The following is a 27,256-nucleotide window of genomic DNA, read 5'->3' as shown; positions in this document are numbered from 1 at the left end:
CTCTCCTGCAGATGTTGGCCTACAGTTCCCATAATCCCTGGATACTGTGGCTAGGGATTATGGGAGTTGTCGTTCAAAAACAGCTGGGGGGCCTAAGTTGAGCAGGCCTGATCTGGGGGGGGATGAATGCTCACTGTGACTTTTGACAAGGTCTGCACCCTTAGAGATGGAAAATCGGTGATCGTATTGCAAGGCTTTCAGTATGTTATCATGCTTTTATTGCCCTGACCATTGGGCCTGCAAAATATATAACGCTGTTTTAAATTGGCAGGAATGTCTTCCTCCAAAGATTACTCCATGGAGAGAGTACAACTATTTGTTGAATGTTGCCCTAACCCTTACTCTAATCCTTTTCTCTGTGTAAAAATGAGTGCAGCAGTACTATTTACTGTCTGCTTTCCATCTCGAGTAGCGTAGATGTTGCCAAAAGCAAAACAAAAAATCCCTATGAGCATCCGTCCCCTGAGAAGGTAGCAGTGGCCAATACTTATGGGCCAGGCTCATGGACTCGAACAGGGGTAGGCAATGTGTGACTCTCCAGATGTTGCTGTATTGCAGCTCCCATCACTCCCAGGCACAATTTTATTATAGCTGGGGATGATGGGAGTTGTAGTTCAGCAACAGCTGGAGAGCCACCCATTGTCTACCCCGGACTAGAAGAAGTGGGCATCGTTCATCAAGTGGACATCAGACCAGTAGTATTGCCAGCCATTCTGGGGTAATGGAAGGGTCTTGATCCATGGTCTTTGGCAGTGTTCCCTCTTATCAGGGATTCCCAGATGTTGTGGACTACAACTCCCATCATCCCCAGCTGCAATGGCTTTTGTTTGGGGATTCTGGGAGTTGTAGTCCACAACACCTGGGAATCCCTGATAGAGGAAACACTGGTCCTCGGACCAGCCATATCCAATTCTTCCCCCTTCCCCTTCTCCAGATGTTAAACCCTGGGGTCCTAGAGTGGTTTTCCTCCAACTCTGATATCTTTTTCCTGATAGGAAGGCCTTTCTCAAGAAAGTCCTGTAGGGCCTGAACCAGCTATGGCGGAGCCCCAGCTAAGAGATCCAGAAGCCATGGAAATGGAGAAGGAGGAGGAGGAGGAGGATCCCAATCCGCTAGGCTCCTGGAGTTCCCACCACTTCCGGGCACGATCCGCCTCGGACACAGGTGTGCTGCGGAGTCCAGGCCATAACTCTAGTAAGTAGGCAGTTCCATTCCAAAGAGCAAGGGCAGCCCACCACTTCTTTCCCCTGTTCTGTCTCCATCTAGTGTGAATTACTTTCTGTGGAGAGCACCCAGGCAGATAGTCGGGCTTTAGCCATTATCTCTTCCATGTCCTGGAGACTCCCTGTTTGCTCTCCTGGCACCGATATTCTGAGCACCCCAATCTTTTTACTGTAGGTCTAACCAAACAATAACCCCAAACACTGCTTATTTTTATTGTAGAGTTAATTTCGAACATAGGAAGCTGCCCTATACTGAGTCAGACCATAGGTCCATCTAGTTCCATATTGTCTACCCAGACTGGCAGCGGCTTCTCCAAGGTTGCAGGCAGGAATCTCTCTCAGCCCTATCTTGGAGATGCTGCCAGGGAGGGAACTTGGAACCTTCTGCTCTTCCCAGAGCAGCGGCTCCATCCCCTGAGGGGAATCTCTTACAGTGCTCACACATCAAGTCTCCCATTCATATGCAACCAGGGCAGACCCTGCTTAGCTATGGGGACAAGTCATGCTTGCTTCCACAAGACCAGCTCTCCTCTCTGCATAGATGCATCCTATTCTATTCTGCCTAGTGACAGTGGGACATGGAATAGGAAGCTGCCTTATACTGAGTCAGACTCTTGGTCCGCATGGCTCAGTGTTGTCTACACTGATTGGCAGCGGCTCTCCTAGTTTCTGGACAGGAGTCTTTCTCACCTGAAGAAGCCAGGGATCGGATTTGGGACTTTCTGCATGCAAAGCAGAGCAGATTACCACTGAGCTACGGCCCCATCCTTTAAGGCAAGGCTGCTCCACTTCAGCCCTTCTGCAGACGTTGGCCTACAACTCCCATAATACCTGGCTGTTGGCCACTGTGGCTGGGGATTATGGGAGTTGTAGTCCAAAAATAGCTGGGGAGGCCAATTATCTAATCTATCGGTATAACACACATTAGATTAAATATAGATTGTTAATCTGCATATTAGATTAAATATAATCTATATTTAAAATATTAGTTTAAACTAGTATTTGGGTCATCGGACGACTCGGATTAATACTAGCAGATCCTTTTCAAAGCACCAGAGGAGGGTGAGGCAGGGAAGGAATCCCAGAGAGTTGTTTGTGCTACAGAAGAGGGTGAAGAAGCAGGAAGCATTGTGGGGGATGAGATCTGATCTTGAAGCAGTGAGCATGAATCTGGCTTGCATTTGGATGGGGGTGGGTTACTATTTGCTGTAAGTATTCCCCTTAGGGGATGGGGGCCATGGCTCAATGGTAGAGCATCTGCTTTGCATGCAGAAGGCCCCAGTTTCAATCCCTGGCAGCATCTCCAGGTAGGGCTGGGAAAGGTGCCTGTCTGAAACCTTGAAGAGACATTGCCCGTCAGCGTAGACCAGGCCTGCTCGACCTAGGCCCTCTCCCAGCTGTTTTTGGACTACAACTCCCACAATCCCCAGCGGCCAATAGCCAGGGATTATGGGAGTTGTAGGTCAACATCTGCAGGAGGGCCGAAGTTGAGCATCCCTGGTGTAGACCATACTGAGCAAGATGGACTGATGTTCTGTCTTGGTAGAAGGCAGCTTCCTGTGTTCCTATAACCCTCTCCCTTCTGCTCCACTGCATAGTTGCAAGCGGCAACACTAGGTTTCTGCCTGCCTCTGGGCAGTTAAGTTTAAGTGCAGTCTCTTCCACCCTCACAGGGAACAAGCTCGACTGCTCTAGGAAGGCGGCAGCACACTCTGCCAGTGAACCCAACTTGCTGGATCAGCCAGACGGGGGCTCCCGCACCTTGCCATCTGGCATGAAGCTCAAGGTAACCTGGGATGGGGTGCTCCATAGCAGATTGTAAGAGTGTCATTCCTGTGCATGAAGCTTTACATTTTTAAAATTAATTCTCTTGTCGTGTAGTGGGTTTGAATTGTCCCAGGGAACGTTGCTAATACTAGGGGTGTGCATGGAACTGGCTGGTCCGGTACGGTTCAAGTCCGAACCGGACCGCACCAGTTCAGTCCAGCACCCCCTCAAACCTACCCAACTCCCGGTTCGGTCCAGGTATATATAAAATTAAATTAATATTAGAACTTACTTCCTCTGGGGGACTTGCTCTAAGTGGCGGGGGTCGTGGTCCGTGGGGGTTCCCCCTCCCCTCGCCCACCAGACTCCTTGCCTCTCAAACGGGCACTCCACCTCAGTGTGGCAGCCATTGTGGAGGCCACCACGCCTGTGCAGCCGGCAGCCATTTTGGAGGTTGCCAAGCTGGAGGGGGAAGGCTCGAATGGGCTGGTTTGGGAGGCAAGGGGGCCTAAATAATAATAATATTTTTTAACGGGGTTGTTCAGTTCAACCCAAACAGTCGAACCTGTTTGCACATCACTAGCTAATACTATATAAGCAAAATATGGGATCTGTGCTGTTTTAGGTAGTATACAATGCTTCAAGTGCTTTGGTAGGAAAATGTTTTAGAAATATATTTAACTCTGCTGTTGTTACCAGAGAGTACTTAACCTGCTTTTAGAACTTTAACGTAGCAAGACAAAGTAGAAGGTGGTTGCCTGTCCCCAGATGGCTCACAATCTAAAAAGAAACCTGAGGGAGACAACCGCAAATGCCATCAAGAGAGAGGCTGTGCAGAGATTGTTGTTCTCTCCCTGCTAAATATGAGGGAGAGCGCCATGATTGTAAAAAGGTGCCTCTTGGCCCAGTTAGCAAGGGTTACCATGGTAATTCATATCCCACGGTAATTAAATCTGGAAAAAATTGCTCTAGTTCTATAAGTGGCTAATATGGGTTATTTTGCAATGAACAAAGAAATAGCACGTGTGTAGCTTTCCCCCATCAAGGCTTCTCTATGCCAGGAAAAATATAGATATTTCTGCTTGTCCTGCAACTTTTAAAGGCATGGGAGCCCTGACAGGAAAAAAGGTAGCAACTCTGACTTTAGAATTCTCCATTTAACCCAGAGGTGCACAGCTCAAATGTCTTGGTGGACAACCATGACATTAATTATAACACTAAAATTAATTATTAAAAAGTCAATGTAGGCGAGGAGGCAAAGGGTTGGAGTGGGGAAGGTGTGAGGGATGAGGGGTGGTGTTAGTGGGCTAAGGCCCAGAGGCAGGACTAGCCAGGTGGGTGAGGAACATCTCAAGCGGACGAATGCATTGAGCCACTGCTGAGGTCAGTGGACAGGCCCAGAGCTCTTTATGACTCCTGCTGTTGCTGTAGGACTTCCTTTCCTGTGGTCCGTAAAAAACTCCCCACGGGCTGGATCTGGCCCCTGGCCCTATGTTGTGCAGGCCTGATTTAACCTATTACCAATGCAGTGAAAAGGTGGAATATTTTATTTATTTATTTTATTTTATTTTATTTACATTTTATATCCCGCTCTTCATCCAAGGAGCCCAGAACGGTGTACTACATACTTATGTTTCTCCTCACAACAACCCTGTGAAGTAGATTACATCCAGCTAGTATCACGGCTGAATGGGGATTTGAACTCTGGTCTCCCTGGTCCTAGTCCAGCACTCTAACCACTACACCACGCCGGCTCTCTATGGAATAACCCACCTTGGCTACAAACAGGGTGATTTAACAGGGTGTTTAATGCAGGTCAATTAACTCTGAAGTGACTGGGTTTGTGCAACCCATGGGCCTCCTTCATTCTGCTCTGCGTGCAAGCCTCTTGGTAAATGGTAAAAAGGTAAATGGCTTCCCCTTCCTAAGGTTGCAGAAACATAGGAAGCTGTCATATACTGAGTCGGACCATTGGTCCATCTCGCTCAGTATTGTCTTCACAGACTGGCAGCGGCTTCTCCAAGGTTGCAGGCAGGAATCTCTCTCAGCCCTATCTTGGAGATGCTGCCAAGGAGGGAACTTGGAACCTTCTGCTCTTCCCAGAGCAGCGGCTCCATCCCCTGAGGGGAATATCTTGCAGTGCTCACACTGTCTCCCTTTCATATGCAACCAGGGTGGACCGCTTTTGCTTTCTCTCTAAGTCAAGGGTAGCAAGGGATTTTGCCCCAAGGACCATTGTCAAGCTAGCCTCAAGAGTTAATTGCCCTTGAGGAAGATTTTTCTGGAATACATCTCTGACACCAGCACCAAGACTTGTACCTCTTTGCTCCTGGAGCTGCCCCTGCTTTCTGGGGCTAGACCAAGGGGTCATGATGCAGTCCTGATTGTCACCTCTGCTCTGGCATGTGTTCCTCCTCAGAATTGCCAGTGGTAGGCAGCTTGGGCTTTTGCCCTAAGGATGCAGGAGTAGAACAATGCCTCCATCTGAGCTGTGGAGCAACACGACAGGCTTTCAGTTTGTTACTGGAATTTTTGTGTCTGTCTAGTTTGTTTTTATGTCTATGGGTTAATTCCCCTTGTGAGTAGGACTGCATACTCCCAAAGGGAGGCAAATGCTGGAATGGGAGTTCTCTGCCTCTGTTCTGTCTGTGGGACCCTCTTCTGTGTGGCTGATCATGGTGCCCTCTCTTTCTCTTCCAGAATGACCACTCGCACTGGGGCAAAGTCAAAGTGCTGATTAACAGGATTACGAGGAGGTCTGTGCAGGCTGGTGAGCTGAGCCCCTTTGACGAGCCTTCTCCCAGCAGCAGGCAGTGTCGGTAAGATGCTCCTTCTTAGATATGGCCCTGGAGCCACGCTTGCTCGGATTGTGATAGTGGCCTCCATAAGAAAGCTTTCTGTGTGATTAGGAACATAGGAAACATAGGAAACTGCCATATACTGAGTCAGACCATTGGTCTATCTAGCTCAGTATTGTCTTCACAGACTGGCAGCGGCTTCTCCAAGGTTGCAGGCTGGAATCTCTCTCAGCCCTATCTTAGAGAAGCCAGGGAGGGAACTTGAAACCTTCTGCTCTTCCCAGAGCGGCTTCATCCCCTGAGGGGAATATCTTGCAGTGCTCACACATCAAGTCTCCCATTCATATGCAACCAGGGTAGACCCTGCTTAGCTATGGGGACAAGTCATGCTTGCTACCACAAGACCAGCTCTCCTCTCCCCTGCTGGATCAGGCCCATGGAAGCCCATCTAGTCCAGCATCCTGTTTCACACAGTGGCCCACCAGATGCCACTGGAAGCCACAGGCAGGAGTTGAGGGCATGCTCTCTCTCCTGCTGACACTCCCCTGCAACTGGTACTCAGAGGCATCCTGCTTTTGAGGCTGGAGGTGGACTATAGCCCTCAGACTAGCAGCCGATGATAGACCTCTCCTCCATGAAGTTATCCAAACCCCTCTTTAAGCCATCCAGGTTGTTGGCTGTCACCACTTAACTTGTGGCAGAGAATTCCACAAGTGGATTAAGTGTTGTGTGAAAAAGTACCTCCATTTGTTAGTCCTAAATCTCCTGGCAGTCAATTTCATGGGATGACCCCTGGTTCTAGTGTAATGTGAGTGGGAGAAGAATTTTTCTATCCACTTTCTCTACTCCATGCATGATTTTATAGACCTCTATCATGTCTCCCTGCAGTCGTCTTTTTTCTAAACTAAATAGCCCCAGGTATTTTAGCCTTGCCTCATAAGAAAGGTGCTCTAGAAAGGTTCCTTGGCCCTCTTCTGCACCTTTTCCAGTTCCACAATGTCCTTTTTTAGATGTGGGCTGGTGATACTTGGAAGTCCAATTCTGTGGAGTTAAAAATAAACAAATCCTTTTTGTTGGTGTGTTAAGTTTTTGTTTGTTTTTCAGTTCATTTGCTGCCGTCTGCTAAAAAGGCCCTAAGGTTCCTCGCAGTATAAATTTAAAAAGAAGTGTTTAACAATATAAAACACATTTAAGAGCACTGAGAAAATAAAAATAGCATAAATTGCCAGGTTGTAAACCAGTTTTTGGCTTTTACCTTTCAATTGACTATTGGAATATGCTCCCTTCTGAAATTAGAGCATCTCCTTCTCTGTTTTTTTGGAAGACTTTCAAGATGCACCTTTTTAAAACTGGCATTGATTTTAAATGGTTTAATTTTTGTTTTATGAGATTGTTTCTATTGTTTTATATTGTGTGTTAAATTTTGTACACCGCCTAAAGATGTACATATCAGGCGGTATAAACATACGATGAATAAATGACTATATGCATACATACTGAACCCGGAGATGGTGCGTGTAGCTCTTTCTCCTCGGCCCCCTTTTCCTCCTCGGCCTTTTGCCCTCTCCGCACCTAAAAGACCTGCTCACTGCAGCAGGCGGGGAAAAGGACTGGGAAAGGAATAGGTGGAAGAAGCTGTGGCTCTTTTATCTCTTATTTTATATTTGGCAGCAGATGTAAATGTAAAGTGGGACTCTTTCGACTGCCGCTTGTCTCCTCCAGTCTTTGAATTCATCACAAGGAGACCTTAAGCTTGTTGGGAAGTTTGTTTGCCTTACGAATTTGTGTTTATTTAAAACATTTATTTCCAATCTCTCAGCTCAATACGCTCTTGAGTTGGCTTGCAATAATTAAACATAGGAAGCTGTTTTATGCTGAGTCAGACCATTGGTCCATTAGCTTAGTGTGGTCTACACTGACTGGTAGTGGCTCTCCCAAGATTTCAGGAAAGACCCTTTCCCTTACCTGGAGATGCTGCCAGGGATTGAACACTGGCGCTTCTGTATGCAAAGCAGATGCTCTACCACTAAGCTACGGCCCCATCCCCTAACATGAAATTAACTAATAACTAATAATAGCAGAAAGTACATTTTCAGTTACTTTTTGTTTCCTCCCATCTCTGGTTTGTCTGCCTGGGACAAAAAGTAAACATTGGTAGCTGGAGATAATTCCCACCCCTCTTCTTGTATCTATTTATTTTATTTATTCAATTTATATACCACCCTTCCAAAATTGGCTCAGGGCGATTGGCTATTGAGACCTGAACAATTTTACTACTGTTCTAGGGAGGCTTCCCAGGTTGGTAGTAAGAGTTAAAGAAGAGGAGGATCCTAGTGCTGCTTGGATACTCCAGATGCTGAAAATGCACATTGGTTTGGTTCAGATGTAACTCTAAACCATGGCTTAATGTTCTGTTACTGATCTGCATTGATTCTTGGGCTGTATGCTCCCCACTTCCCTTGCCTGCAGAGGAAGAGGCGGTTTCTGGTTTTGCATAAACTGCAGTTTCCTGTTACACAAACCCTGGAAGTTGTGGTTTCTTTTATATGTGGTTAGTGAAAATAAAGTGGGATCTGAAATTGTGGTTCCTTTGTACTAACCACAGTTAGAATGAACCACCAATTCCTGAGTTGCAGGAACCTCAGGCATTTTCAAAACTGAGAAGGAAAGCTTTCCATCTACTACTTGCTATAGCTTGTTCTCCTAACACTAAGCCATGTATATGAGCCAACTGGGGTGATCAATATCATCTGGGGGTGGGGTGCAAATGCTCGTCGTGATTTTTTTTTTAAAGATCTGCACCCCAGAGATGGAAAAAAGGTGATAGCATTGCAAAACGTTGTTTTCAATGGGCTATCATGCTTTTTATTGTCCTGACCACCGGGCCTAAAGGTAAAGTGTGCCATCAAGTTGATTTTGACTCCTGATGCCCACAGAGCCCTGTGGTTTTCTTTGGTAGAATACAGGAGGGGTTTAACATTGCCTTCTCCCACGCAGTGTAAGATGATGCTTTTCAGCATCTTCCTATATCGCTGCTGCCCAATATAGTAGCAGCGGGATTCGAACCGGCAACCTTCTGCTTGTTAGTCAAGCATTTCCCCACTGCGCCACTTAAGGTGGCTATACAACCAGGCCTACATCAGCCAAATTTGCAATGGTGCTCTAAAAAGGGTTAACAACCACAAAAACTACTATACAATTTTATCGTTGTTATCAGAGGAATGGAAATGTCCTCAGAATTATTCAATGCAGAGAGTTTAACCATATGTTCATTTTTATTCTGCCCCCTGTGCAAAAATGACTGCAATTTTACCCTTAAATATTTGGAGGTAGGGATAAAGAAGGGACATTTCTCTAACGCAGAGAAAGCTATAAGTGTAACCATGCTATTACCTATTTTCCATCTCTGGGGGGTGGGGGTGTAAAGGTAAAGTGTGCTGGCGCAGCGGGGAAATGACTTGCCTAGCAAGCCAGAGGTTGCGGGTTCGAATCCCCGCTGGTATGTTTCCCAGACTTTGGGAAACACCTGTATCGGGCAGCAGCGATATAGGAAGATGCTGAAAGGCATCATCTCATACTGCATGGGAAATGGCAATGGCAAACCCCTCCTGTATTCTACCAAAGACAACCACAGGGCTCTGTGGTCACCAGGAGTCAGGGTGGGGGTATACATTGCCAAAAGCTACACTTTCATCCCCTGAAATGGTACTGATAGCCAAATCTGTGGGCCTGGCTCACGGTCTACTTATCTCCACAATTGTTTCATTTGCGCTGCCTTTGTACAGAGCTCGGACACTTGTTAACATAGCTCTGGCTTTGGAGGAGTGATACTGGCACGCGGCTTGAGGCATGAATTCAGTTACTCCAGCTGACCGACTCATGCATAACATTGCACGGGTGCCTGTGTCACTGAAGGAGCTTGGTTTTCCAGCTTCCCCAAGTGTAGCAGGGGGAAATCCTGCTAGTAACTGAAAGAGCTGGGCTGCAAACGCCACAAAGAATGGAGTCTCCAACCTGATCTTCCTCACCGCTCTTTATTTTCCTTACAGAGCAGACACTACGGTGGTCGTACAAGAGCAGCCCAGGCGACGGTTTCTACCTACTCTGAGGGCAAAGAAACGGCGGTCAAAACACCTTTCCATGCGGTGAAGCGGCAGGACCTCTCGGAGACGTGATGGATTTATGAGCCCCACCTCATCACTGCCCTGAGTGCTAACTTTCTCATGTGCGCATCAGATTCCAGCATGCTCTGCCTGCTTCAGCAAGGGCCATGGAGTTTGAATCTCCTCCGGTGTGAGGGGCAAGAGGGGAAGGGATTTTCAGGCAAGACCTGGAATGCAGGAGCCCTCCTCCTTGGGAGCGGATAGGCTTGAGACTTTCAGCCCTTTCCCTGGCGAGGGGTGAAAAATGTGCCCGTATCTTCAGCGGGACGAGGAGATCCTCTTTGGCCCAATGCAGACATCACCCTGGCTCCCCGCAAAACATGGTTTACAGATGGGGGGTCAGCTGAATACATGTTCTCCCTTGCTTCTCCGGAGCACCCCCCCTCCTCAACTTCTCTTCTTGGTATTCAATCTTAGTTTTATGTTGCATATGCATCCACACACGAACACAAATCCGGGTTCAGTATGGCATTGCAAACCATGGTTATAAGGGAACCTGGATTGCAGTGGCCATGGTTCGCAGCGGTGCACATGTTTAGGTGAAGCTAGTTTCTAGTTTGCAAAGCACAGTCTGCAGGGAGCCAGTGTTGTGTCAACACAGAATCTTATTGTTAGTTCTCACTAGCCTCACTTTTTCAATGCACTGCCTTAGGGGCAGATCTCCCTGACCATGGTCCTCTGAAGACAGCTAGTTTTAGGTCTGCGACATGCACCCCCACAGGGTGTGTTTGGCATTCTATAATGTTGTCCTGTCCCTTTTTTGCCCCGGCCCTTCTAGGGGTTAGCCTACAGACTCCGAGTCTTGAACTGGCTTTACCAAGGATATTCGAGCACCTGTTAACCCCACAGGACGCTCTCCTCGCTATTCAGTTCTTTCTGCCCCTTCTTGCCTGGATCACGGAGCACCCAACCACTGGGTAGCTCTCCCCAGTCTGGCCCCTCATCACTGGCTGTCGGCTCTATATATAGTCTCGAAGTCTCGCCGACGATCTTGCGAGATCGCGGGTTCTCGTTGGAAATCTCGCAAGATGTCTCGTTCCAGTGGGACTTCGGGGCAAGATCTCGCGTACCCGGTTCTGGGCCTCGTGAGATCTTGCTCGGTGCAGTCAACGAGTCAGCCGACCAGGGGAGCCAGACAGGGCCGAGAACACCCGTAGCCTGGGGGTGAGAACCACTCACCGAGACAGCCTCCAAGCAGCGGAAGAAAGGCCTATCGCCACCCTCGTGCCATGCGGTGGCGGCAGAGCCATGACAATGGTGTTCTTGTAACCAGGTCCCTACTCTGCTCTCCTGAGATTTGAGACTGTGCTCTCATTGGCTAGCTAAGACTGCAGACATAAGCATTAGCTTATGGAGGCTGTAAGTAAGCAAGAAAGATGGCTCTAAGGAGAAATTGTTCATCTTGGGTCTTCTGTCACCCGACCTCCACCAGGAAATCCCTGTGTCGTAGAATGTGAAATCACTTCCTGGTCATGCTTGACTACTATTCCATCCCCCCCCCCGCCACACACACACTTTTTTTTTTTTAAAGACATGATTTACACTCTCCTGTTTTCTTTTCTTTTCTTATGCATGCAACCGTATGACTTCACACATGGGGTGAGCCGTGTATATTTATATGGCCTAACGGTCACGTGCGTTTGTGAGTGTGCGTGTATGAGTGTGTGTGTAAATATGTATATTATAGAAAATGGATGTATTCACAAGGTGCCTAAAACAGGACAATAAACTTTTTTTGCAGACTTTTAAAAAAAATCCTGCTTTGGAAATAATGATGGAGGAAATTTGCCTGAAAGCCAGTTCATACATTCAGCAGAACCCAGTGTTTCTTTGGCTATTGTGAGAGCTTTAGTCCAATAACATTTGGAGACCCAAGACTGAGAATCCTGACTTCTTCCATCGTCCTGTTTCAATGCACTTGAATTCCTGCGTGCCAAAGAAGTGCATTCCTGTGACTCTGACTTAGATTGGTAACACTGCCATTATGATTTTTTTTAAGGAGTTGCAAAACCTGCTCTTAGTGTTTTGTTTTTTTTTAAAATATAAAAACTTGGATATATTTGTAAGCAGACTTCTAAATTTGATGAGAATGCTTTCTTTTTCTGAAATCTTTTTTGCCCCTCTGAAATGCAATCCTTGTATACACAGTTCACAGAAGTGTCTTGGGTTTTCAGCTGCTTTTCCTAGAAAACAGCTACTCTTGAATATCCCATGGAATGGAATGTAGCCCTCATTAGCCAAATGGCCCTTGGGCGATGGCTCCGTAACCAAGCTGTATCCTGGGGTGTTAGGTGTGTTTCACCTTCCGTGGTAAACAAGAGAACCTGTCCCTTTCCTGTCTCAAAGGAGTATCTGTGGGAGGAGTGTCTATAAGATGGCCTGACTTGTGGACGTCTTATAATCCAGGCAGTGGGGACTCTTGAAGTTCTTTGCTGGAGCTTGTGATCGGTGCTTTGTATTTTGGCACTAGGCTCTGTATAAACTCTGTTAGGGATTTGGCAAAGGGAAGGCTCCTTCCATTTGACTGTGCTCTCCCCCACTCCCCCACTTTCTCTTTGATGTGCACTAAACAACACCAGGTACTGTTGGATTTACCTCTGTGAGTAGCTTGGCTATAAGGAGGACTGGAGATTTATCTTGGCTTGTCACATCAAATGTTTTCTCAAAACAAGAGACACACTGTGCATATCTGGGCTCTGTTTTGTGTACCTTGTTTTAAATTAAAAAAATTACACACACACTTTTTAAATCTTCCAAAGAGCTCAGGAGATGCGCAGCGGGGTGTGTGTGGGGGAAGAGACACATACCCCTTCTCTTCTATTGTCACAACAATCCTGTGGAGTTTTCAGCAAAGTTTAAAAGACTACAATGCTCTAGAAAGGAATGCTAGAATAAGAACCAGCTAGAAAGTTTGGGTTACCAAGGTCATGGAGTGCAACAGGTATGTTTTCACCAAGGTAATCGCGGGGCTACAAGCTCCCATTTAAGCCTATTGCCTTGGACCCTTAGCCATGATGTATGAGGAGAGTGATGGGAACTGATGCAATGTATTTGGTTTCCTCCCTCCCTCTCTCTAAGGAGCAGCATTTTAATCTTGCAGTAAGGAGAAGCAGGCCAGACTGAGTATTTGGGTGATTGTCTGCGTGACTTAGCATCAGTTTAGCAGTAGACATTTTTCCCATCAGGGCGATAAAGTTAAAGGGAAAGTTTCTCTTGCTTGATTTCTGCCTGCTTAACTGCAAGATAAGAGTCAATGACACAACAAAACTCTTAAAACTAGCAGATGTTTTCATGACATAAACTTGAGTGGACTAGATCCCATTTTAGCAAATGGTTAAAGTGGGGTTTGCAGGTGGCGGGGGTGAGGGGGAGGAAATGGCCATGAAATGCAAGATGTACAGTGACATTTTTGTACCACAAGTTCAGATGTATTCAGGAGAAGCAGTGACCGTTTGCAACACCACCAATTGGCAAGCATGTGATTGTCTTTCCTTTATTCTGCTAATTTAACAGCTGCATTGAAAGAAGAAGAAAAACCCCAGTTTGAGCTAAATAGAACAGAACATATGAACAAAATCTAGTTTATTGATTTCATGCTGGAGCCACCCTTTTGAAGTTCTTTTTTTGGTGACTTTTAGGTTGGCAGCAGAGCATCCTGGGAAATAAATGGAAGAAGATGGCAATGCTACTTAATACAACATTCTCTAATATGTTTCTTATGCAAGTAAGGGTTTGATCCTGGTTTTCTATTCCCAAAGCAACTGCACTAGACACTACACTCGTGTTTTCCAAGCTTTATCTAGCTAAGGCTCACTTTCTGATTTAAAGTTGACATTCATAATGTTATTGTTTATGTATACAGCATTGGGAACTTTTGTTGAAAAGTGGTAAAATGTATTGGTTGTGTGTGTGTGTGTGTGTGTGTGTGTGTGTGTGTGCGCGCGCATAAAATTCTGTGATGGCGCAGCAGGGAAATGGCTTGACTATCAAGCCAGAGGTTGCTGGTTTGAATCCCTGCTGGTATGTTTCATGGGAAACACCTATATCGGGCAGTAGTGATATAGGAAGATGCTGAAAGGCATCGTCTCATACTGTGCAGGAGGAAGGCAATAGTCAACCCCTCCTGTAGTCTACCAAAGACAACCACACATTTCTGTGGTTGCCAGGAGTCGACACCGACGCGACAGCACACTTTACCTTTAATGTATTATATATATTTTCTTTTCTGTGTTTGCAACTGGTGTGAAAAGAGAGGTAACTCTTTTCACCTATAAATCAGAGGTACGCTTCACTCTAAAAAGAGCCCCGGTTCTTGCCAGTTGACTCACTTTCTCAGCTACCTGTGCCACTTGAATACGTGAATGAAGCAGAGGTTGAGGTGGTTATCCCAGAACAACTAATCATGTACTGTGTCTTATCTGGGGAAGGAGGGAAATACTTCATTGGTTTTGTCTATGCATACATTTTCCCAGTCTGAATATGTGATAGCCACAATTTTGCTAAGGTTCCTTTTTAGTATTGGAAAATCTACCAGAACATCGGAAGCTGCCATATACTGAGTCAAACCATTGGTTTATCTAGTTCAGTATTGTCTACACAGACTGGCAGCAGCTTCTCCAAGCGGACAGGAATCTCTCAGCCCTATCTTGGAGAAGCCAAGGAGGGGAACTTGGAACCTAGAGATGCTCTTCCCAGAGCGGCTCCATCCCCTAAGGGGAATATTTTACAGTGCCCCCATGTAGTTTCCCATTCATATACAACCAAGGCAGACCCTGCTTAGCTAAGGGGACAAGTCATGCTTGCTACCACAAGACCAGCTCTCTTACCAAAAACAGAACTACCTGATCATAAAGGAGCCCATCCCCTCTGACTTGTGGTGTGGCACTCCTGGATGCCTCTCCTCTGAGAGCAGGTATTTCTGCCGTATCCGTAGTGGCTGATCACAGCCAATGCACAGACAGGCTTGTATTTCCAATATTCGTTGGAAGGAGGCAGTGCAAGCTGTCTGCTCTGACTACTTTTAATTCCTATATTTCTTACAACACATGTTTTGGGAATCACTGCATTACAGGTTCTAAGTTACTTTTAAGTATAGGCAACTTGTATGTTTATCCTAGGAGGGTGCTTGACCCAAGGTCACTCTGCACTTTATGACTGAGTGGGGGGTTGAACCAAGATCTTTTGCTCTAGTTCCAACACTTTTACACTAGGTCATATTATTTTTTTTTTTATTTAGCATACATTGGCTTTTTGGCTGAAATTATTTTCCTTCCAACAGAATCCATTCCTTTGCTATACAACACCACATGGAAAGCCACTTATGCAATTATTTGAAAAGCAGTTTGGACTCGGGAATCCATGCATATTTTAGGTTTTATGGCCTAAAATAACTTTCTGGCTTCTTATTCCAGTGCCTAATCTAATTAGTCCAGTATTACAGTTTGCTGTTCCTTCCAATGTTTTATGGCATGTCATTTTGGGAATGGGCCATAATGCTTAGCATACGGATCAGATCAGAGAGCAAGGGAGAGGAAGCATTCGTCCCCTCCAAACAAACTCAAGCCAGCAAAAGATCAGACTTACTGCCAGCCGGGCTAATTAAGTGCCGTCAAGTCTGTGTCGACTCTTAGCGATCACATAGATAGATTCTCTCCAGGATGATCTGTCTTCAACTTGGCCTTTTAGGTGTTTTGGTGTATTCATTGCTGTCATGATTGAGTCCATCCACTTTGCTGCTGTTCATCCTATTCTTTTTCCTTTGACATTTCCTAGCATTATGGACTTCTCAAGGGAGCTGGGTCTTCACATAATGTGTCCGAAGTATGATAGTTTGAGCCTGATCATTTGTACCTTGAATGAAAATTCTGGATTGATTTGTTCTATGATCCATTTGTTTGTTTTCCTGGCTGTCCATGGTATCCTCAAAAGTCTTCTCCAGCACCAAAGTTCAAAAGCGTCAATACCTTTTCTGTCTTGCTTCTTCAAAGTCCAGCTTTCACATCTATAGAGTGTCTTGGGAATGATTCCAGTCTTTTGTAGGTATGGACACATAATGGAATCTAAATATCCTTTCCATTGCAGCCCTACCAAGTGATAATCTGTTGCGTATTTCTTGACTGCTGCATCCCTTACTTTTGGTCGATCCTAAAAGGCAGAAGCTATCCATCACTTCAATGTCTTCACTATCAATTCTGAGGCTGGTTGCTGTACCCCTTGTCATTAGTTTAGTCTTCTTGACATTTAGTCGTCATACCATTTTTTCACTGTGTTCCTTGACTTTCGCTACTAGAGCTTGCAGATCATTAAAAGATCTGGGACTTTTCATTTTTTCTTTTTTGATGTTGCTGCTGTCGTCCACCTCACAACTCTAGGCACACAAAACGGAGGCAGAGGCAACTTGGTTGACTGAGAAATGTAAGATGAGTGCTGTCCACAGATAAGATCCGCCCCTGATTAGGCTCCCAACTCTTGTATTTTGTTTGATCAGTGAAAAACTGTAGCACTTTGAACATTAATACATTGATTGTATTTTATTTATTTTATTTCTCTATTGTTGCATTTATATACCGCCTTTCATTAAAAAACAATCACAAGGCGGTTTACAAAAGTTAAAAAACATACAATAAGATGACAATAAAAGTATTAAGCTAAAAATATAAAAACAAACCAAATTTAAAATCTATAAAATACAAGCATAAAAATGATACACAGATAAAAATACATAGAAGCCTCAATAAAAACAATTATGTAAAAGCCTGGATAAAAAGCCAAGATTTAACAAGCTTTCTAAAAGCTGTAATGGAGTCCAAGGAGCATTAGCTTGTGTGGATACAGTCCTTTTTATTCTGATGCATGAAGTGTTGTCTTAGGTTTAGGACTGACAAGACGAAGTACCTTCTCACACAGTGCGTAATTAATCAATGGAATTCTTTGCCATGGGATATTTATTTATTTAATTTTATTTAAAATGTTTATACTCCACCCCTCCAGTACACTACTGCTCGGGGCAGCTCATAACAAAAGATACAATATACAATAAAAGTAATAAAATCAACCCAATTAAGTAAACAAGTTAAAATCAGGTTAAAAACCACAATCAACATTAAATTTCAAATAAAAAGTTATTAATTGGGGCAGCCCCACGTAGAGCATATTGCAGAGAGGGTGATGGTCACTAGCTTGGATGGTTTTAAGAGGGGCTTAGACGAATTCATGGAGGACAGGACTATCCATGAATAGTTACTAGTCTGGTGGCTGTGGGCGAACTCCAGCCACAGAGGCACGATACCTCTCAATACCAGTTGTAGGGAAGCAACAGCAAGAGAGAGGGCATGCCCCCACCTCTTACCTGTGGGCTCCCCAGAGGTGTCTGGTGGGCCTCTGTGTGAAACAGGATGCTGGACTAGATAGACCTTGGGCCTGATCCAGCAGGGCTGTTCTTATGTTAAAGAAATGTATTAGTCATTTATGGTGTCCTTTTTTCTTTTACTTTTTTTGCTGTAAAACAGCTACCCCTTTGATTGTCCTGGGTATGGAAAGTAAAACAGAACAGCAAAGGAAGAGTTCCGATATTGGCCACAGGATGGCAATTGCATTCCTGTTGCAAGAATACTCCAGGGCAGTCTCTTGAATATATTTACCCTTTAAGTTGTACCTCTTCATCTTTATCCCTTCTCCAGTAACACAGCTGCAAGGCTGATTTTTTTTTTTTAATTACTTAAATCTGAGTGAAGGGTTGGATTTTGGACTAACTGCATGAAGGCATGAGGCCTTGAGCCCTTAAAACAAGAGCATGTGCTGATGACAACTTGATCCCATCCTATGCATCTTGACTTGGAAGTAAATCCTAGTATTCAACAGGGCTTTTTCTCAACCAGGTGCTGTGATGTCACGTACAAAGGTGGGAGCTAAAGTGTCTCTAGATGTCACAGGCATTACCACTCCCATCCTTCCAGCATGAGAAGGAAGGGACAGATCTTTTGTTTCTGAACCAGATGCCATTACTAGAGGAGTAAAAGTGCTCCATGTTTACAGGGGGAAATGTACTTACAGATAGGGACTGTATTGTTGCAGTGATTTGTCAGCATGCCTTTGCCAAAAACGGAAGTTTCCCACTCCTGAAAAGTGTGTGTATATGTAAGGCAGTGACCTCCTCTCCAACACAGATTCCCAGATGATGCTGACTACAACTCCCAGAATCCCCAGGTGCAATGGCTTTTGCTTGGGGGTTATGGGAATTGTAGTCCACAACACCTGTTAGAGGGAACACTGGTGGTGGTGGGTTTTTTTGTTTTGTTTTGTTTTTTTAAAAAACAGCAAAACATGACCCTGAAAATCCTTCCTTTTACTAGGAAGGGAGAAATAAACTCTCCAACAATACGAGTGGTGGATGAGCGAGCAATGAGAAGAGAGTGGCTTCAGACAACCCTGCAGTGTAGTCCAGTAAGACTCCCAAAGAGCGTGTGAATGTCTGTCTAGGCCAGGGGTGGCCAGTCTGAAGGACACCAGAGATGCTGTTGCACTCCAGCCCCCATCGTCCTTAGCCACAATGGATGGCTAGGGCTGAGGGGTTCCTGCTGCCATTGGACTACAGCTGTTGGACTACAGCCGCAAGGCGGGCTCGCCCCAGGGGCGGCCAATCTGGGCGGGGCTCCAGCGGCTGTCGGGACTACAGCTCCCAGCAAGCAAGGCTGAGGCTGATGGGAGCTGTAGTCCAGCTACTGCTGGCGTTCCCTCCGGTCGACCATCCCGGGCTCAAGCCTTTCCTTCGGCCTCCAAGGCTTCCCACCTCTACACACCGCGCCACTTCCGGCTGCGACTTCACTCCGGGCGGAAGCACTTCCGGTGCCTGGGCGGGTGGGCGGAGACGGTTGCCAGGCAGGAGGAGGCTGGCCGGGGGGCGGGCGGTGTTTCCGTTGAGGCGCACATCCGGGAGGCGCTTCCGGGTTCCTTTGTCCCTGGCGTCGCAGCCCGGCGCCTTCCCCCGCCCCCCTCAGGTGCGCTTGAGGCGGCCTCGCTGGGTGGGGCCGACGCTCCCCCTCCCTCGCCCCCTGCGGCCCCCCGCCCTCCCCCAGAGGCCCCCCAAGTCCCTGGCCCCGGCTGAGGAGGAGGAAGAGAAGCAGCCCCTCAGCGCCCCCCCCGCCCATGTATCCCCCACCCGCCCTTCTCAGCGCCCGTTACTGGCGGCCTTCCCGGGCGGCTCTCCTCCGCTATCCTCGGCCTCGGAGCTCCCCGCCGCCCAGGCGGTTTACAACCCCCCTGCGGTGTAGCCCAGCGGCTTTTATCCCGTGGTGGCTCGGATTGTGAGCCCTTTGCGGGCGGGGAGCCCCCTTACTTGTTGGTTCTTTGTTTTCCTATCGAAACCCGGTTGAAAAGCCCTAGATCAGCGGGAGGCGGGGGGGGGGCTTGTATGCCAGGGTCTGAGGGAGACGGGTGGGTGGCCACCCTGCAGGGCAGTCCCGCATCATGGGCTCCCTCGGGCCGAGGGAAGGGGACTCAGAGCTCTAGAGTGAGTTTTGACAAGTGGCGGCCAGCTGGTCAATATCCCTGTTTTGCAGAGGGAAGAGGAGGGGTTGGGGCAGAATAGCTAATGGGGACCCAAGCCCAGTTTTTGCTCCTCATCTATCTGCCCTCTCCCCCCCCACCAAAATTTAGGACCTCTTCCCCTAGGGCACTTTCTTTTAAGTCCTGTCAGACGTTGCTTATCCATCTCCACTCCTTAGTTGCCTTCCCCAAAGAGAGCCTTGTAATACATGTCAGTTTCCTTGCTAGCCAAAGTTTATTAACTCTCTTTCTTGAGTAGGAATTCAGGCAGCGTACCAGATGCTGCTTGCTATGCTGACCTAGTGTTATCTTTGCTGTCAAGATCTGGGCAGTTCATGAGTTTTTGAGTTAATAGAACTCTTTGGGGGGAGTTTTAACACCTTAGTTGAGCATCATGTTGCTGTTTTGTCAGCGTGGCTCCTGACAAGCTGAAAGGGTCCATCTCCACCCTGCATCCCTTTTGCCAGTTTTCAAATGGGGGACATCCCTGTAATCCTTGTGTGTGTCTCTCTCTTTTTTTTAGAAAATAAACAGGTTACGCCATCAAAATGTCCCAGTTCAAGCGCCAGAAGCAACTGCGAACCAGCAATCTTCAGGGAGCTAGGTCGTTCTCAGGTCAGTCAGATCCAGCTTGTTTCTGCTCTGCTTTCGATGTAGTTCAAGCTGCCAATGTAGAGTCCTCTGCATTCTGCTGTGCTTTTCTGCCTTCTGCTTTCTGATGGATGAATGGTGCTCCATAGTGATTCTTGTATGTCTGTGTGTTATTGGTGCTTGTGCATTTATATGATGATTAAAAAAGAGTATAAGCAAATGTGAGCATGACTCCTGTGTCTTTCTCCCTATGTATACAGCATAGGAGTTTGAGAGTGCTAATGATTTAAAGTGCGTATATTACATTGACATGGCTGTGTAAATATGACCTCTATCTAATTTGAGATACAGTGAAATATACAATGTGGTTATTATCTATAAAGCCCAGAATGGCTTGGGCCCGGGATATTTAAGAGAACGCCGCCTTCTTCATGAACTCTGCCGCCTATTAAGATCATTGGGGGAAGTCTGGTTGGAGTTACCACCGGCTCATTTGGTGGTGACCTAAAACTGGCTCTGGAACATGCTTCCAAATGAAATTGGAACCTTCCCATCTCTGGCTGTTTTTAAGCAATTCTTGAAAATACACCTATTTTGTCAGGCTTTTAGTTTATAATGTTTTGAAATCTTAATTTGTTTTATTTGATTTAAGGTTTTAATTGTTTTTGCATTTTAATTTGTAAACTGCCCAGATATTTTATATGGGGTGGTATATAAAGACAATGGATAGATGGATAGATAAATTTGAGGCAGTATGGACTAATGGTCGGCATGTTGAGTGTGGATCTGGGTTCAGACCCAGAAATGGATTTCCCCACTCCCATGATTCTGAAGGGAATAATGAGTTGTTCTCATAGCTAGGAATGTGAAACAAATTGTTACAAATTATTACCTGTCTAATTGGGGAAAATGATTTTTGTCTAATATTTTATCTTTGTAGAATTTTCTAGGGATTAAGACTATTTGCTTCTTTACACTAGGAACCCAGCCAGCCTCTTTATTGGGACCTGCACCTGGCCTATTAAATCCTCCTATCTCAGCAGATATTATTCAGGCAGCACGGCATCTCCAGGTATGTGACAGTTGGTTGTCCCTTTATATTCTGCAGAGAGGTCAGCTAAGGGGCTCTTGTCTCCATCCAATACTATTTGAGCCCCTCATACGCTAAGGTGGTTCTGGAAGCACCTCCCTGAATTTGTGCCAGAATCTGTATATTTTTGAGTCAGGGCTGCAGGGCTTTTCATTTCTCAGATTGAATCTTGGCCAGAGGTCAGGTGAAGAAGTTCTGCGTAGCTCTCCTGATGCCTTAGGCATGTGGCTTTGAATTTCCTCTGGATCTGATGAAACCAGAGCTGCATACTTGGTGCCAGTTTGGCTCAAGGCCATTGCAAGAAGGATTGGAAAGACAGGCACTCAGAGCAAGCAGGCATGTATGTGTGTAGATGGACATTTTGCCCCCCTCCCCCACCACTGTCTTTAGCATAACTCTAATGACGATGTCATTTTTGCATAGCTGTTCATTTAGTATGATTCTGACTGTAGGAATGAAGCTTTGTAGATGAAGTCTATGAAGACTTGAAAATTGAAATAAAATATATTAAAAACCTGAGCAAAGGCTAGGACTCTGGGTGTCCTAAGAGCCCAGATCAAATGCTGTGAAAAACTAAGAGAATAAAAACAGTAAACAGCTTTGACTGTGGAGTGCCTGGTTTTTAGTCTGCTTGTATTTATTTATTTATTACACTTCTATACCACCCCATCCAAAGGCTCTGTAGTCAGTTACCTGGCTGGCGTAGGAAAATTCTGTACTATCTAAGTTCTCATTCCTCACCCTAATTACTCTAGCATGAAGGCTGTGTGGCAGATGGTAATGGAATCATAAATGGCCTTTTACTGGGCTTCCAACTGTTAAATTAATCCCTCTGCATTATAAAATACAGTGTACCTTTAGGGAGTAGGTGCACTGCATAGCATCTGTAAATTGTTTGTTAATTCTCCGAAAGATGAAAGTTTGGGCGGTATACAAGTTAAATAAATAATAATAATAATAATTAAACTCTCATAGCCAGGGGAAGGCAAACCTCTGTTAAGCTCAAAGTTGGGGACCAACTGGTTAGGTGAACTGGGGTAGAGATTTATGACTAGGAACTCCCATCTGCTCTTCTGTTGTGACTCTTTTTGAGGGTTGTTTCAAATGTGATGGGCTATGGCAGGGGTTCCCAACAGGTGGTACTCAAAATGTTGCTAAACTATAACTCCCATCATCTGCAGCTGCAGTTTATTGTGGCTGGGGATGATGGGAGTTGTACAACATTTGGAGTACCACTGGTTGGGAACCCCTGGACTATGTGTTCTCGTGATCACATATTCCTGCTGCCCGGAAGTCATGTGTGAACCAGCCATCCATGTGTTCAGATACATGTACTGTTTGCCCAATTTCTGCTTGCATCCCTGAGTCTTCCATGACTTCTGCCATATGATGGCAGATGTGTTGTCCCCAAGTTCCGGACCCTACCACACATAGGAGATTAGAGTGCTTGCTAACTTCTGGACTGCAGGATGCAGTTTCTCTGTGTTCTGTGCAGTTAGGGAGGAAATAAGTCTCTTGCACTGATCTATTCCAAGTAGGATTTGTGTGCAGTTTTGAAGTGGGCTAGTTAGTATAGTTGTCACTTGACTTGATACTTGGGCCAGTATTAAAGAGAGGGCAAAGTGAGTTGGCTAGAGCTCGCCAGATAGCAAACGCCTCCTTTGGCAGGTAGAGACCCAGAGAGTTTGATGCCTGAAGTGGTGGTGATGTGGCTCACATTCCTTGCTTCAGCCTAAAACACTCTGAATGGTTTAGAACTCGTCAGAGTCTGATGTATTAATTCAGGGCTTGACACATCCCAGGGAGCCATGATGCTGCCTAGAAACTTAGCCATGATACCTAGACGAGGATCTTCAGAGGCAGAGTTGTGTAATGAAATCTTTATTTGTCTCAGGCAGCTCTGTTTCTGTTTTGCCACTTGTAAAGGAGATAAAGAGAAGCCCATTTACCCTCCCCCTCCAAAGTGTCCATCACCTTGCTAACTGGGCAAAGAGGCACCTTTCAAAGTGTTGATTTTCTTTATATTAAGCTAGGGGAGAGCAGCTGATTATATTTAATCACAGCACAACATATCTCCAGTTGCTGGTGTCTCTTGTATTTCTTTTCAGGCTGTGAGCTCTTTGGGTACAGGGAACCATCTTATCCTTATTGTTTTTATATGTAAACTGCTTTGAGGATGTTGTTGTTGTTGAAAAGTGGTATATAAGTAGTAGTAGTAGTAGTAGAGGGCCAGTGTGGTGTAGTGGTTAAAGTGTTGGCATGGGACCAGGGAGATCTGAGTTCAAATCCTTGTTCAGCTGTGAAACTTACTGGGTAACTCTGAGCCAGTCACTTGTCTTTCAGCCTGACCTACTTCCCATGGTTGTTACAATAAATATAACCGTGAGCACCTCTCTGGGCTCCCTGGAGGAACAGTGGGGTAGAAATGTATATTTTAAAAAAGGTGGGGGTGGCGGGAACCAATTAAAAATAGTAGTAGTAAGTCTGGTAAGTTTGTCCATTGTCTGGCTCCTAGATGCAAAGAAAATTTGTCAAGGCCTGTATTGATTCAGTGGCTGACAATGAGAATTAATTAGATAGCTTGTACATTGGTCACATCTGCCATGTGTAATGATTGTGTATGTTGTCTGAGCCCTGGAGAGTCTATGCCAGGCTACCCAATCTGTCGCATTGATGCTCAGTGTGTGACCCTTCATTATGTCATTATGGTGATTTCCCTGGGCCTTTGTTTTTCAGGGGGGAGAGAAGCAGCGTGTTTTTACTGGAATTGTCACCAGCCTCCACGATTACTTTGGAGTAGTGGATGACGAAGTTTTCTTCCAGCTAAGGTGAGCAGAGGGCTGTTGGGGTGGCAGCAGGAACAGGAATAGACAGCAACTGAAGGGTGGCGTCACACACCTGGAACCCAGTAAACTCCCTTGAAGAAAAGTGGCTCTGACTTTGTGCCATTTGTGTATGTCTCGTGGGATTGCAGCCAAGGCCTGGTCTATGTGTGCAGCAGAATGAGATGGTAGAATGGACTGTACCATTTCAGACAGCAGGTGGGGGAGCTGGATGCTGACCTTTGACTCTGAATTCAAAGTTTAGAGGTGCCCACTAGGAGCTTTGCACCAGCAGAACTGATGCACCTGTTTTGCTGTTTTGTTTCAGTGTGGTCAAAGGCCGGATGCCACAGATTGGGGAAAAGGTGCTGGTGAAAGCCGTCTACAACCCAAGCCAGTCAGTGCCCTGGAATGCCTTGAAGGTTCAAACACTGTCCAATCAGGTAGTAATCATAACTCTATATGGCCACCCCATAACAAATTGTTCTCTGGGTGGCTTATAAAAGGATACACATCAGTATTTCATTTTCCACATGTGTAAGGGAGGATTCTGTGCTAGTTTGTGGAGTTTGAGTTACTTTGCGTGTGTTTGTTTTGGACTCCTCATGTGAAGAACTAGATGCTTTTCTTCTGCCAGGGTACGAACTTCATGCAAGAACTCTTTGCTGAAAGCCCCTTCATTGAAGAGCCCCTGGTGGCGCAGTGGTAAAACTGCTGCCCTGTAACCAGAAGGTTACAAGTTCGATCCTGACCAGGGGCTCAAGGTTGACTCAGCCTTCCATCCTTCCGAGGTCGGTAAAATGAGTACCCAGAATGTTGGGGGCAGTATGCTAAATCATTGTAAACCGCTTAGAGAGCTCCGGCTATAGAGCGGTATATAAATGTAAGTGCTATTGCTATTGCTATATGTCCCAAAAGAACACAAATAGTTGGAAAGTGGATATTATGGCTCTCTAGTGTAATCATTGAAGCTCAGTTAGCTTCTGAATCACCTGCATCTCATTGCCAGTCAAAATGAAGAGTTCTGCTTTGTACATTACAGTAGAAATGAGTTGCTGCTTCCTTTTCCTGTGGCCCTGCTGTGTGGGTGGCAGAAGGAAATACTGCTTTAATCTATAGATGTATCAGTTCCTTGTCTAAGAAAACAGAGTGACATTAGAGTAGCTGCACCTTTTTATAAGCTATTTCTAGGGATGCTGAGCAGAGTTAAGTGTCAGATTTTGCTTTTGTCATAATGGATGACTTCACATCTGAGTATGATGTTACCTAGCATATACAGTGGTCCCTCGACTTACAAACTACTCGACTTAAGTATTTTTCGAGTTACAAACGGCAGTTTTAGATCCGGTTTTAGATGGGGTTTCCTCGACTTACAAATTTTTAGATGGGGTTTCCTCGACTTACAAATTTTACATGCGGTTTCCTTGACTTGCCTGCCTGTTTACTGCCTGTTTATTCTTGAAAAGAAATGTTCCTGTGCAGTTTGCAAGCCTTACTGGGGGTCTGGGTCTTTTTTCTAGGCTCCGGAACGCATTAATCCGTTCCCAATGCATTCCTATGGGAAACCGCTTTTCGACTTACGAATTTTTCGACTTACAAATGTGCATTCGGAACGGATTAATTTCGTAAGTAGAGGGACCACTGTATGTACATATTGGTAACTTTATTAGGACATTACACCAATCTATCCAAACCCAATATCGTGTCTCCAATGGTGGCTAGCATCCGATACAACGGAGAAAGTAAAGAGCCGAGACTGTTGCCCTGAGAGTACTTCAGTCTCAGTGGAACATGTGGAAGTCTAATAATGTTGAACCAGCTTTGGCAAGAGAATGGATGCATTGATCATATTTGTTTTAAGTATTTTTATCCCACTTAGCCACCAGGCAACAAAGCGGTTTACAAGTGAAGTACAAAACAAAATAAACCTATAAATAAATGTAAAATAAAGAATTTAAAGCAGCAGCAATTAAGATACAGTAAAAACAAAGCTCATCCCATAGACACAGCTTATTTTACCCTGCAAGCTTTCAGACTTAAAAACAAACAATCAGACAATGCAGTGAAGAAGCAGGAAGACTACTGTTTTGGGAGGTCTCTAGCTTGTCTTGTTTTGTGGGAGACAAAACAGCCTAGCCAAGAAGTAACCTGACTGGATTCATCAGCAAAATATATCCACCCCATTGTAGCAACACGAAATTACGTTTGACAGACACGGTTTGTCTTTCTGGCAGATAACCTCCTGGTTAATGGCATTCTTTTGTTCCACAGCCTCTTCTGAAGGCTCCCACACCTCTGCTGCATGTGGCCTCCTTAGGACAGAAGCAAGGTATCCTGGGAGCCCAGCCCCAGTTGCTGTTCCAGCCTCACCGGATCCCCCCACTCTTTCCTCAGAAGCGTAAGTATTGCTGCATGCTGTGGTGGCGGGTGCTGAGTGTTGGAAATCTAGAGTGTTTGAGGATGCCGCATGGTGATGGAAATCAAGATGTGAACCTCTGTTGGAGAGCGGGCGGAGCGAGGATGGAGGCATGGCCCTTCTTTAGGGTAGTGTTTACCATTCCATCTTGACAGCATGAAGCAACAGTCTTTGATATGCCCCTTCCTTCCGTGGACTAGGTGAACTATTTTTGTAATGACTGGCAGGAGCTGTGGTGCTGCCCTGGAGGCATTAGTTGTAAGGAGCTCTGAAATGGCATTGTGTGTGTGTGTGTGTGTGTGTGTGACCATCTTCTTTAACAGTATGAGCTGGATACTCCCATTTTGTGCCAGCTGCATTTGACTCTCCATTCATTTCTGAGCTTAATTCAAGGTGCTGGTGATCACTTTTAAAGAGCTCAAGAGTTTGTGTTCAGGGTATTTAAAAGGCCACATGCTCCTTGACCCAGCCCATCTGAGATTAAGCTGGTGGGTACAGGGAACAGGGCTTGCTCTGCAGTTGCCCCAAGCCCTGAAACGTCCTCCCTAAGAAGATCGGAATGGCTTCATCCCCTTCTCTCTCTTGATGGATAGTGAAAGATGTTCGTTCCATTGTTCAATTTTGAGTTGTTTCCCCCCTGGAAGGAGGAGAACTGGTCTTGTGTTAGCAAGCATGACTCTGTCCCCTTTGCTAAGCAGGGTACACCCTGGTTGCATATGAATGGGAGACATGTGTGAGCACTGTAAGATATTCCCCTTAGGGAATGGAGCCGCTCTGGGAAGACATCTGCATGCTGAAGGTTCCACGTTCCCTTCCTGGCATCTCCAAGATCGGGCCGAGAGA

General features: G+C 45.7%; 2 protein-coding genes across 8 annotated transcripts in view; both read left to right on the top strand.

The window, feature by feature from the left end:
• C8H8orf58 (chromosome 8 C8orf58 homolog) overlaps window positions 1-12,691 on the top strand; it is a 49,488-nt gene extending 36,797 nt beyond the window's left edge. For 2 of the 4 annotated variants that reach the window (XM_053269470.1, XM_053269472.1), the window contains 4 exons: window positions 996-1,194; window positions 2,897-3,009; window positions 5,691-5,809; window positions 9,838-12,691. In XM_053269470.1, the coding sequence (XP_053125445.1) occupies window positions 996-1,194; window positions 2,897-3,009; window positions 5,691-5,809; window positions 9,838-9,937 (531 nt within the window). In that variant the 3' untranslated portion in view covers window positions 9,938-12,691. The remainder of the gene's footprint in view (window positions 1-995; window positions 1,195-2,896; window positions 3,010-5,690; window positions 5,810-9,837) is intronic. The other 2 variants (XR_008311016.1, XM_053269471.1) reach the window with 2 other exon arrangements.
• Window positions 12,692-18,808: 6,117 nt separating this feature from the next.
• The window catches only part of CCAR2 (cell cycle and apoptosis regulator 2), a 28,456-nt gene continuing 20,008 nt past the window's right edge, over window positions 18,809-27,256 (top strand). For 2 of the 4 annotated variants that reach the window (XM_053269466.1, XM_053269463.1), the window contains exons 1-6: window positions 18,809-18,947; window positions 20,018-20,109; window positions 21,066-21,157; window positions 23,912-24,003; window positions 24,326-24,440; window positions 26,269-26,395. In XM_053269466.1, coding sequence (XP_053125441.1) covers window positions 20,043-20,109; window positions 21,066-21,157; window positions 23,912-24,003; window positions 24,326-24,440; window positions 26,269-26,395 — 493 coding nt within the window. In that variant the 5' untranslated portion in view covers window positions 18,809-18,947; window positions 20,018-20,042. Of the gene's footprint in view, window positions 18,948-19,264; window positions 19,288-19,437; window positions 19,460-20,017; window positions 20,110-21,065; window positions 21,158-23,911; window positions 24,004-24,325; window positions 24,441-26,268; window positions 26,396-27,256 lie in introns of those variants that run through there. The other 2 variants (XM_053269464.1, XM_053269465.1) reach the window with 2 other exon arrangements.

The sequence above is a fragment of the Hemicordylus capensis genome, chromosome 8, assembly GCF_027244095.1.
Source record: "Hemicordylus capensis ecotype Gifberg chromosome 8, rHemCap1.1.pri, whole genome shotgun sequence".
Classification (NCBI taxonomy): domain Eukaryota; kingdom Metazoa; phylum Chordata; class Lepidosauria; order Squamata; family Cordylidae; genus Hemicordylus; species Hemicordylus capensis.
Note: the sequence above shows the minus strand (reverse complement) of the source record. Positions and strands in the feature narration are given on the sequence as shown.